The sequence below is a fragment of the Pinus tabuliformis genome, chromosome 7 (genome assembly GCF_031772625.1).
Source record: "Pinus tabuliformis cultivar Carrire ecotype Pingquan chromosome 7, CPIR1, whole genome shotgun sequence".
NCBI lineage: Eukaryota > Viridiplantae > Streptophyta > Pinopsida > Pinales > Pinaceae > Pinus > Pinus tabuliformis.
Genome location: NC_142293.1, coordinates 692,245,215 through 692,257,877, shown reverse-complemented (window position 1 = coordinate 692,257,877; position 12,663 = coordinate 692,245,215). Strand labels below are relative to the sequence as shown.

The window sequence follows — 12,663 nt, the reverse complement described above, 5'->3', positions numbered from 1 at the left end:
GGTGAGACTGAGAATATCTGCTATTGTTGGAAAATATGGTAGCCATGGTTAGTATTTTCATTTTAAAAAAGGAATTGGAAATTCAAATTTTTTATTTTGCCTCCAAATTTATTTCAAGTCAGCCTCATGATGATTTAGGGTGGTTAGGCCCCTAAGAGGCACCCATTCAACCCCCACTTTGAAGGCTATATAAAGGAGACTATTTCTCCTCCTTTGGACACATCAATTTTGTCTCATGCATCTCTGATCCAGCGAAATTACAGGAGGGCCAAAATTTCAAGAGGTCGAAATTCTAGACAGGGGCGAAATTTTAGGAACTTGTTTTTTGAAATGGATCTTGATTACTGGTTTGGCTATTATCCTGTTATGGTTATGTCTGTTGTATTGATAAAACTGGAACTCTCTCTCTCATAAGGAAATCATTTATGGGTTTTCCCCTTGTGGGTTTTGCCCTAGCCTCAGGCCTAATTTCTGTGTCTCTTGTCTCATTGTTTTATGGTTATTTTACTATTGTTTCATATTTATTAGTTGATGTTTTTCTTCAATATAACTGCCTAAATTATATTGAATTTAATACCATGTGAAACTAATGTTTAATTGATCATTAAAGTAATTATTTGTTGAAGAAAAACTTAATTCTAGCTCGTGTCCTAGAAAATCAACATAGTAGCATAGCTGGGAAAATTGAAGATCTAAGAGCAGTTAGCAAGGAGATGAAGTTCCATTCAATGTTGGCATACATTTTAAGTCATGTATGAAAACACAAACAAGAAAAGCCATGAATTTTTTTGTGCTCTTGAGGATAATGTGGACCTGAAAGTGCAAAATCTGTGTTGAATCCGTGTAAGGCTATATTGAATTGAGAAGGCTCCCAAACTCTCTTCTCTCTGTGAAACGAGGCCTGAGTAATTGTACCTGGAGCAATGCCAATGGACTAACTTTGGAACAGTTGGTTCTTTGTTTAGATTTTGATTCAAAATTGGTCTTGGCTCGAATTTAGGTTTCATCATGACGGATGTTATGTCCAACACCGGTTTGAATATCAAAAAGGGTGCGTTGAAAATTTACCACGTAATATTTTGTATGTAAGTCTATCTGGTTATCCTCCATAATGATCTTTCATCGAACCTTACTCCCAGTCTGTATATCGTCAATTTCCCATTCATATCAACCTATCAAAAAGAGAAATGTATCTAGAGTGGCAAAAGAACTTTGTAAATGGGACCATTATAGACACAATACAACATCAACAGTAATATAATTCGCGGACGGATTATAGTTCGGTTACGTTGGAAGGTTGATACGTTGAACTTGATCAGTAATGAACCAGCCTTGCCACTCGGTGAATACTGAATTGAAAAGAAAATAGATCGCATGGAATCAGAGCGCAAGCTAATCCAAGAGTAGTGGTAGAGGATGACTTTATTTGTGGAAGACCGAGCCCTCTGTGTCTCATTTGAGCTCTTCTGGAAGGTTTTATCCCTCTTCTATAATTTTATCTAAGTTACTCCAAGTTTTTGGTTCTAATTTCGTTGATGATTCAAGATTGTCAGTCGAAAAATGCAAAGCCCATTGGCTCGCATTATATATTCTCTGTGGCTCGTATTGTATTTCACTATGGATGCTAATTCCTTTATCTCTGTTAATACGAGAAGCCTTAATCTTTGTTGATATGAAGAAGAGAAGACGAATCTCTCCAAAATGCGAGAAGATTATTCTCTATTCATACAAAGAAATCCAACATTTGTGATGCAAAAAGACTAACCTTTGTCAGTGACCTTAATCTCCATGATGAAAGAAAATCAGTTATGCGAAGAAACCAAAGTCCCTAATCTTTGTAATGCAAAGACAAACCTTAATCTCTGTGATACGAAGAAGCCTATAAGGTTAATCTCTGTTTTATACAGAAAAAAACCTGTAAGTATAATCTTTGTACTAAAGCGAAGAAGCCTGTGACTTTATTCTATGTATTGATGCGAGATTGAGGGAGTGACTCTATTCTTATGGTAGTGATGAGAAATGATGACAGTGACCTTGTCCTTATAGTGTTGACAATGATATTCAAGACAGTAATATATGGCAGAGTAACCTTGATATGGCAGTATGACGATGTTAAGTGACAGTGCCTCTATGACAGTTGTGACAGTACTTGTGATATATAGTGACCTTATGACATGATGAATGACAGTCAATTTGATATAGTTTTGTAACCCTATGTATGGTTGTGACCTTGATGGCAGTAAGAAATCCCTATCCATAACAAAAGTGATGATGTCTCTTTGCAAGTTTACTCAAGAAGGTGTACCTCATATATATAAGCCAACATTATGCTTATGGTCTGATCTATGCTCTTAATGTTGTAGCATATCTCTGTAAGTAGAGGTATTATCTCCCTCCATAATGTTAATTTTCCACTGTTCTATGTTGTTCCAATGATAAATAGAAATTGAAGATAGAACAGTAAATGCAGTGATAGTAGAAGACAACCAAGAGAAATAACAACCCAATTTGGTCAAAGACCAGGTAAAATCCTAACAAGGGGGAAATCCCTTTCAAATTCTTCTTATTAGATTGTCATAAAATGTTCAGCAGAGAGATTACAATGATCCAATTCATCAACCAAGAGTCAAAGGTCAACAACTTTGACTTTCCAACAAATCAATATCCAAACTCCAAGAGATGAGCCCAAAAGTCAAATCTGGTCAAACTGTCAAATCTGCAATTCTGGTCAAAGTCAACAACAAACAAGATGCCCTAACCAGTCCAAAAGTCAATAGTCAAACTCCTCCAAAAGAGCTTGGTCAATTGCTTAGGAATGCAGCCTCAAATGCTAGTCAAAACAATCCCAAATAACTTGGTCAAACCTAGTCAACAAAGAGAAATTCCACGGTCAAACATGTGGTCAATTGCAGCCAAAGTGTCCAAAAAACCTTGAACTTTGTGCCAAAGAATGTAACCTCCAAAAATAGTCCAAAATGTTAAGTCAAACCAAGTCAAACTATGCCCACACTCCAAAAAGTCAACGTTGGTCAAAGGTTGATCCAAGATAGATTTCGACCCTCCTGAAATTCTCTTTCTCCTACTCGCATGTGTGAAAAGATGACATGCAATTTCAGATTGTACGAACCTCCAAAGAAGAAGAAGAAGAAGAAGATGTGTGAGATGTCTGCCCAAATGAGGTGCCATTGAGCTATATTTATAGGCATTGGAGGAGGCCTAATTTATCTTTAAATCTAACCTAAACTTTTGTGCACATATGGGTTTGTACATTAAAAATATATTTTTCCTTAACCAAATTAAATTCTTCCAAGGGCAATGAGAGTCTTCTCTGGATGAGGAAGGTTGTCCAAAGGAGGGACTTTGTCCTTGGGCTGCCAAATTAACACCCCCTCTCAGCTAGGGAAAAATTTCTGACTGCAATATATGTCTCATCTCAAATGTCTCGTTATTATCAAGTCAAGTGTCATCTTTGCTCATCTCTATTCATTTGCTAAACACTCTCGAATCTAAAAGAAGAAAAGTTTGACATCATAGGGGAGGTTAAGCTACCACCCTCTCTCAAGGACAATAGGCAAGGATCACACTCTATCCTATTGACCTATGATAATAGGTGAGATCGACTTAAGGATCACACTTTGTCCTATCATTTGGTGACAATAGGCAAGATTGACTTAAGGATCACACTCTGTCCTATTGTTCACTGATCCTCCATCTAGACCCTCAAGAGTCAAGTGGTAGAACACCTGCATCCCAAGACTTGAGCGAGATTGACTTACTAGGCCGAGTAAGGATCACACCCTATCTCAAGTCACCTCAACCCATTGGCCAAATGGGGAGGACCAATCCCAACAAGCCCAACTTGTGGGTAGGATGCCAACTAGGGTATACTCTGCCAAGTCCCAAACTTGATGGTAGGGGGGATACCCACACCCTACAATGAAAATAGGAGAGATCAACTTACCACAGGGGTAAGGATCATAGCCTATCCTATTGTCCAAATTTCCCTCAACCCCAGGGGCCCTTACTGCTCCATTCGTCACCCGATGAGCTCACCAGGGGGGACGAGCTAAGCTAAGTGTTCTCGATCAGTTGGGACCCTTACCCAAGAGGGTCACATCCATCAGTCCACGCTACTCTCTAAAGACCAAGAACTTCCCTTTCAAAGCCTTGGTGAGTATGTCTATTATCTGTTCATCAACTGAAATATGATGGAATCTCACGGCTCTTCTCTGCACCATGTCTCATATATAGTGATACCTGATCTCAATATGCTTAGACTTGTCATGAATATAGGATTCTCTGCCAATCATATCCCACTCTTGTTGTCACAATATATCACTATAGTATCTAGGACTTGTTACCATTCAATTTAGCAAGGGTCCTAGGAGGGGTTCCAAAGGGACTACTACTAGATCAAGTGGCAACAACGAGACAAGGACCCACTGTCACCTTAGTCAATGTCCCCTACTCTTTACGGACTTTCACCGATGGGAGGAGTCCCAGTAGAAGGAAATCACTAGGAATGATGAATCAATGATAGAATAGGTAGTGATTTCTAGGGGCCATTCACAAGAGAAACTCAAATAATAGGGCTTGCTTGCTTTAGAAGCAAGGTGAAGGGATCTCTAAGAAAGGCTCAAGAGAGGCTTAGACCTAGGGATTAGGGGTATTCCATAATGAGGGATGCCCTAGACCTAAGATTCCTTTAGAAGCAAGGTTTCTAAGTGGCCTTGTGAGATAAGGAATGTGTTAGAAATTGTAACTAGTTTCGGTTTTCATAATTTTCATTTGTGTCATTTCATAATGTATTGTCAAAAGAAAAGAAAAAGGATTTTTATTGTAAAAGAAAATTGACTTCTTAAAGCATGGATTTCATGGTGGGGTCATTGGTCAATAGGTCAAAGCACCCATTGAGTGCTTTAGGGATTTTATTTTGAGAAAGTCAAAGTCATGATGTGTAAGACCCTTTGGGCACATGTAATCAAGAAAGAAAAAATTATTTTATGTAAAGAAGTGTCTAAGAGTCCACCAATAATCAAGTCGGTCTAGAAGAGGCCCTTCCAATCCACAAGAAGCCTATATATATGAAGGAATTCGACCTCCATTAGACACACATCGAAGTACATACATCTGATCTGATATAAGGCAAGAAAAGAAGTGCAAAAGGCTTGACAAAAGGGGAAGAAGTTCAGCGAAGAAGTGGGAGGATGTCATTCACCTTGGATATGCTTTGTTGTGCGAATTTTCTATGATCTTAGGGTTTCCATAGGACCAAATTGTGTAGAAGCTAGCAACAAACTTTGTTGGAGAAGCAAATCTCTTGGTTGGGTGGCTGGCCTGGTCATGGTGTGTTGGTCTTGAGTCTATGGTCTTGGAAGTCTCATTTGAAGTTGATAAGAAGAGAAGTTCTTGCGGGTTTTCCCCTGTTGGAGGGGTTTTTCCCTGGCATGATGCCTACATCTTGTGTTCTTGTGATCTTTGTTTGTTTGGCATTTATTTGATGATAAAAAAATACACACATAATAAAGAGCATAATCACAAATAAATGTCATGTATGGAAAACATAATTTAATAAGCTTCCCTAACTAGTTTTCCAACATAATGATGGAGATATGGGACCACAAAGAAGCCCAAGAGGACCCAAGAAAAGCCTATGGTTTCGAGCAGTGTTGCAGGAACCGTCCCCCCCCCAAGGATCCAAAGGCAGATCTGCATCCTGTACAGATCCGCCACCGATCCATCGGCGTAACAGCGGATCGGAAAATCAGATCCGCGAATCGTTTTGTTTTTGGCGGTTCCTGCAGAAATGGATTCATGAGGCCTCGATCCGCGGCTCCTACTGCCGATCCGTAGTTCCTATTTCCCAATTCGCGGATCCAGAAAGGATCGGGTGCGGATCTGTGGAGATTCGAGCATGTATCCACCGCAGATCGCGAGCGGATCCGAGAGAAGGTGGACGGTTCTGCGGGGCTTTTTTTGTTTTTGGAAATTTCGAACTGTTCTGTGAGGAACTACACTTTCCGAATATTCCCAAGGCACTCCCTAATAGTAATGTTAAATTCTTAAAGTAAAAGTGACATTCTCCTTTATCTTTCATTTCCATCCTTTTACTTAAATTTTTAACATTACCATGAAATGACTCAAGATGTTTGAGAGTGATTCCAACCTCATCGGACTTCATATGGAGAAAACAGAATTTCATATCCCATTCAAAATTCAACAGACTTAACAGTTTTCAAGATCAATGGGATTGTGGCGTTTCATTGGATTATATCATGTATGAGGGCATGTGATTGCCATTTAATCAAGAGCAACAAGACCTATATGTACCCCCCCAGTGTTGGTGTTATTGATTGTTGAACTCCTTTGTCATGGCCTTAGCAATTATGTACCCTTCACTCAAGTCAAAATCATTGATCAGGCATGTTAAGCTTTCTCTACCATATTATAAGGCTTGGATTAAGCTGTTTGATCAAAATTAGGTAATGTTGACTAAAATCCCTATAGAATTGAAGTAGAGGCAAAGGCTAGACAAGAGAAGAGGAATCTAGATTGTAGATGGTTGATGCTGGAATGATTAATCATTGAAGTACAATGGATGCCATATCTATCTTGATTTATGTAAAAATATGCATGTTTTCATGTCTTCTACAACTAATTTGGTATTTTGGATGTTTTTTTAATATAAATGCAAAAAAATAAAAATATATATATATAGTAGACGCTTCCGAGATGCTTCGCTTCCTAGATTTTTGGAAAATGACGCTTCTGCGTCCCCGCTTCCAAAAAACATCCTTGTTTCATCCCCGCTTCGTGCAACACTAGTTTCGAGTGAATCTTCAAACAAAAGGTCTAGGCCAAGCAAGGGAGAAAAAGGGATCAACAATAAGTGAACTTCCTTTGAGTTTTCTAGCAAAATAGATCCCTTTGAAGGCCGCTAACCTAGAAGGACCAAGAACCAAATAGTTTTGGAGCTAGGGCTTGGTGTATCTCACAAACCGACTATGGGATTGACTTCAAATTTGGAGGGCATGTGGAGGACACCCCAATGCAGTTCCTAGCCAACTCATTGAGCAAGATGATGGCTCTAATGGAATTCGTTGGATGCCCTAGCTTGGTCGTCTAGGGTTAGGGCAGAAAAATTGTGGAAAGAAGGAAAATTTAGGGTGATCACCAAGGACTTGAGACCAATGCCTAGCCAATTGTGGAGAATGGAGTCAAAGTGATTTTGATTTAGGATTTTCGCTCTTCCAAGGAGCCTAGTTGCAACTTTGCATGCCCTAGAGAAGCAGCTACAAGGTCACAACAAGGATTTATACTTCGACTTGCAAGTTAATGGAGTTTCAAGGTGTAAGGTGTCAACCCACCCTTAGGAATAGTTCGATCTTTTTGTCAAGATGAATAACATATGCAATGAGCCAATATTACCAAGTGTTTATGAGTTTCGCATCAATAATTAGGGCACAAAAATAACCATAGCATAATGTTCCATACATTAGACAATAAACATGAAAAATTTCGCATAAAAGAGCACTTACAAGACAAAGAGATTATATCCATCCATTAGAATTGCAAGAATGAAGCTCCAAGATAAGATAACAATCTTCCAAACATCAAAATGCATCAAATAACATCCAATTCGTCCAACAGTAGCAGGTCCAAGTTCTTTTCTCCAAAGAGATACAAATCCAAGTGATCGTGAATGAGAGAGGATGTCTCTCTTATATTTATAAGATCCTCTAAGGGGTTTGAATAGCCTAATTATACCTAATAATGCCCCTATAATAAAAATAATGTGCAAAATAACATTCTTTTGGTGACAAGCCCACTAAATAACTCCATAATATGAAAAATAAGCCTCTCAAGAGCGCCAAAATGATAATACAATAGCTAGGAGGGTCGTTGGAAGGCCTAGTGAAGTCCCTCATGTGCGATAACTAATAGGAAGGCTCCAATAACAATGATGAAGGGGTTGGCCCCTTAATCTCCAAGCAAATGACATGTGGTGCTCCCAAGTGGCTATGGGGGCACAAAATCATCCTCATGGGTCTCTAACTGAATCAAATAAGTATGTATCCCATCTACAAGGGTTGGAACAATCATGCAAGCCCTCCCTTGTCTCCCATGGTTAGACAACCCCATATGGGACCTGGATCAACTGCCAAGTGTGTGGGGCAAGTGTGTAGCCGGTTAGGCATCATCATCATCAAATAATTCAAACATGATTGAGCAATGAATGGTGCTTAAGGATCCCATGGCATGGCTATCTACTCTCTTCTATAGTGGAGGCCCATGGCTCTCAACACACACCCTACAAATGCCAATATGACCCTCTCGAGGGCTTGGACCCCGTATAGGGAGACCAAACCCCAAGATGAAGACCCATCTGAAATCCTGTATAAGATCCAATGTGTCTCCTCGCCTTCCAGTACAACAATTCATTAGTGCAATTGAGCAAATGAGCTTACAAATCATGGAACCAAGTGGGCACTTCATAGTGGCATGCCCTTCCATAATGGGCTTTAGAATGTACAAGTGTCCCCAGGTTCAAGAGGGAGGTTAATCAAGGACCCTATTAGGTGGTTTCAACTTCTAAGGGAGTGATATGTCCATGGTACATTCGACAAATGGCAGGTGTCATGTGAAATAATGGTGGAACAAAGTGGGGTAGCAAGGGAAAGCTCCAAGCCACATGACATGGTACAAGGGTAGCTATAATGAGGGAGGCCCACACATGGGTGTATAGATGTAGGAGGGAGAAATCGTGGCACATGAGTTACCCCGACCTTTTTTTTCCCACCTTTTTCATATGTCTTTTGTCTTTTATTGATTTTTCTTTTTATAGCACGGGGCTCCAAGGAATGAGAGCATGATGTGAATGATATAGCAGTGAATATCCCTTTACAGTCGAACAGTTCATTGCCCACAAGGGGTTGGGACAATAATGGGTTTCGTAATGATGCAAGGGGCTCATTTAGAGGCCTTGGGAACTAGGGTGATGGCCATGATAAGAGGTAGAGCTCATGCTTGGATTTTTCCCATGTGCTAAATTTTTATGTCTCAACCATATTTTGCATTTTATGGTACATTTCTTGTTGTAAGAGGCCAAATTACACTTTTAACTTTCTTTTTAGCTACATCAACCTTTGGGACATCATTCTGGACCCGACCCAAAGTGTGGACAAGGGGAGGGGGAGGATAACTCCTTGTGGACCCAATGGACAAATGTGGACCCAGATGAGAAATATGTGAAAAGGGGTTACAATGAGCAGAGGAGAGTGATGTATGTGATGTCGGGAAGTGGGAACACACAACCAAAATCGATGTTTCCCATGTAGTGCCACTCCTAAAGCTAGTAGCCAATAGAGGAGATCCCACAGGACTAGGATACAAGGTTAACCACCAAGTTGGACAAGGGGACAAGAGTACAGACCAAGCCCATTCTTTCTGCTGAATCCCCCCACTAATCCATGCCCAAAAGTGTCCATGATAAGTAAGCAAAAATACCCAACTACATAATGAAAGCCATACCTTCAAGGTTGGAAGGCCCACCTTCAAAGATACAATCATGATAGATGGGCGAGAGTGCATAATGGCTGGCTCAAGTTGCAGAGATGACGGCACATCGAGCTATCTAGTGGCTGCAAGGGGTTGTTGGTTGTCGATTTAAGATTATGTAGGAGAAAATTTTCTCCTATTAGTGTCATCCATGGGTGGTGGGTAACATTTGGCTCCAACTGGGACATGATCTCTCAATAGAGTTCACAAACTTACTCAAACGGGGATGTCATGAGAACACCAACAATCTCTTGGGACCGTAGACCTGTTGCCTACACATCAAAGACTAAGCACACTGGGCAATAAGTTTTTGTGGTGTCTTATGATCACCCATGCTTTATTAGGCCATAAAAATCAACAAGGAATAAAAATATATTCTATGAACACAACATCCATGAGCAATGAAATATCAGGGTTCATAGCTAATGACACCTTGAGATCTTTTATGAGGCCCTCCACTTCAAAAGGTTGGGAGTTGAAACCACATACATTATTGTACCTACGAGTGATGTTAATATTGAGTTGCTTCATGACTTTTAAAGGCATGATATTTGTAGAAGCCCCAAAATCTAACCTACAATTATGCAATAGCAAGTTATTAATAGCTAAGGTGAGCAAAAATGGCTCATGACCAAGGTTAGTATTGGAAAGGTGTATATTTTCTAATGTGATTGGTGTGTCCTCTTCTTCAAACCCTAAGGCTTTCTTTGCTTGCCATTTTTGCTGCGGGAGTTTTACTAGCTCCTTTAAGGGAACTTGCATGGTCATCTTTCCTATAGCAGTGCCCACATCAATATCAAGCTTGACCTCTTTATCTTTACCTTTGTGTTTAGGCTCATCCTTTGGAAGATCCTTTTTGGTATTGTCCGTCTTGGGAGGATCCTTTTTGGTAGGCTCTTTTGGAGGAGGTTTCTTTGGGGGAGCTTGCTTAGGAAGAGATTCCTTTTTGTTAGGTCCTTCAGAACTAGCGAAAGTGTTTTTGTCATTCTTTCTTGAGTATTGGATTCCCTTCAATCTCCCACTATCGTCAACATTGAGGATAGGCTCATCATTTTCTTCTTTGAGGGTTACTTCATTGATCAAAGATTGATTGTATGTGCCACCTAACATAATATTGAAGGCGCGGGATTCAACAATATTTGCTTGCTCATCAACGTCCTCATCTTCACTTTCTTCTTCATCATTTTGTTCACTTTCAAACGATGATTCTCATTCCACAGCGTTAGTTGGGGCCAAAGTGTTAGGAACTTGGGATGAGCTTTGCTTGCCTTCATCATTTGTTTTCTTAGGAAAAGGCTTGTTTTTGGGAACAAAATTTGACTTTTGGGCCTTTTCAAGAGCGGTGAACTTTATCATGTAAAGCCTATCCCCGGAGTTCATGTCCTCGGACAACTTCTCAAGCTTCTTAAGGAACACAACCAGGGTCTCCTCAGTTTAGTCTTTGGATTTATTCCTCTTGGCTTCCACCTTAGCTTTAGAGTGCTCAAACATTTCCATTTTGGAGATATTGAGGTTTTGTTCAACTTTCGTAACAATTTCTTTGGCCTCAACAAGACTCTTAGGTTTCTTATCCTTTAATGCATATGTCAAGTGACCTCCCATAGCCTTGGTGAATTTATCAAGAATGATTGCATCAAGAGGTCTAAAGCAATGTTGTTAAAAGCGCGATCGGGATTAAATCGGCGCTGGGAAAAAAGCGGAAAAAATCGGCAAAAGCGGGAAAAAAGCGTTTGGCACAAAAATATTCATTTTTTTCATTTTTCTTCAATTTTTTTAATATCTAAACCATCTACAACATAAAATAAATACATTGACACATAAATATGATAAAAAAACTAATATATAAGATGTTTAATATCATTTCTAGCGCTAAAATCACACATAACATTGAATCATGTCCTGAATAGTAAGTCCTGAGTCCCAACTCAGCCTCAAAATATCAACAAAAAATATGATAATGTATCTCATCATGTCATAATGTCATATACAATAAAATGAAAGTCTAAGACTCTAATCCTATTGATTTCCTCTGCCCCTCTTGCGAGAAAATGTCACTGCTTTCCCTTTCCCCCTAGATGAAGATGCTGGTGCCTGTGCTGGTGGAAATGGCAGTGGAGTCTGACGTGCTCTAGAAGCTGAAGAAGTAGAAGTAGCAGCTACTGTAGGTAGACGGAGACCACGTCCTCTACTGGTGGTAGTGGTAGCCCGGGTAGGCGGTGTCACCTCCTCCTCCTGCTCCTCCAACTGCTCCTGCTCCTGCTCCTGCTCCTCCTCCTCCTCCCCCTCCTCCTCCCCCTCATCCTGCACTAACCAATCATCAGTGGGATCCATGAGAGGCCTCTCGGTCTCAACCCTCCATTCAGCAGTGGTGTCAATCCCATCCAATGAGATGGCTTCCATATCAGGTGTCTTCTCTAGTTGCCTCACCCACAATCGAAGATTGTAGTAGACATAGACCATGTCATTAAGTCTATGGGACTCCAACCTGTACAAAGTTCATGAAATAATAATTAATAATTAATATTATAAAAAAAATATTGTTTAATGAATTCAAAAATTTATTTGGAAATTTGCAATATTTTAAATGTTTAAGTGTTAAGTTGTTAACCTATTGCGCTTCTTGTTGTGTATTTTTTCAAATACACTCCAATTGCGCTCACATCCTGAGGAGCTGCATGTTTGGCTGAGGATGCGTACGGCAAGCTTTTGCAAAAGGGGTACTCTGCCACCATACATCTTCCACCATGCGTCTACAACAAAATTACAAATAAAATTTTAAATAAACATAAGAAAAAAATGGAATTTGAAGAGACAATGAAATTTGAAACAAAGTTACAAAGTACAAACTAAAAAATACCTGGCATTTTAATCGTCCTATCAGTGACAGCCATCTCAAAGCCAAATGTGCCACCTGACATCTTATATGTCTCAATTTGTTTAGAGATCTCTATACGTTGTTCTGGAGATCTCACCATCTTCTGGACACAGGTTAATAATCCATCCACGATCTCAGCATCAAAATCAAACCCACATGCATAAGAAAATGCAGGGTTCAGGAAAAGCCCAGCAGCATGAATGGGACAATGGAGTGTGTTGTTCCATCGC

The 12,663-nt window shown here is 39.9% G+C and overlaps 2 protein-coding genes across 6 annotated transcripts in view; both read right to left on the bottom strand.

The window, feature by feature from the left end:
• Window positions 1-12,663, bottom strand: part of LOC149249380 (uncharacterized) — a 257,420-nt gene that overhangs the window by 31,821 nt on the left and 212,936 nt on the right. The window lies entirely within an intron of this gene.
• On the bottom strand, window positions 11,393-12,627 carry LOC149249382 (uncharacterized). Its single transcript, XM_089456225.1, has 2 exons — window positions 12,167-12,627; window positions 11,393-12,043 (listed from the first exon to the last, which is right to left on the bottom strand). The coding sequence occupies exons 1-2, from the start codon at window positions 12,292-12,294 to the stop codon at window positions 11,575-11,577; spliced, it is 597 nt and encodes a 198-aa protein (XP_089312351.1). The 5' UTR covers window positions 12,295-12,627; the 3' UTR covers window positions 11,393-11,574.

What these genes read in the sequence shown, in the direction of transcription:
- LOC149249382 (XM_089456225.1), bottom strand. Translation starts at nt 12,294, where the DNA reads ATGTATGGTGGCAGAGTACCCCTTTTGCAAAAGCTTGCCGTACGCATC. An exon ending in CACAACAAGAAGCGCAATAG is followed by an intron (nt 12,044 to 12,166) that starts GTTAACAACTTA and finishes AACTTTGTACAG; the next exon opens with GTTGGAGTCCCATAGACTTA.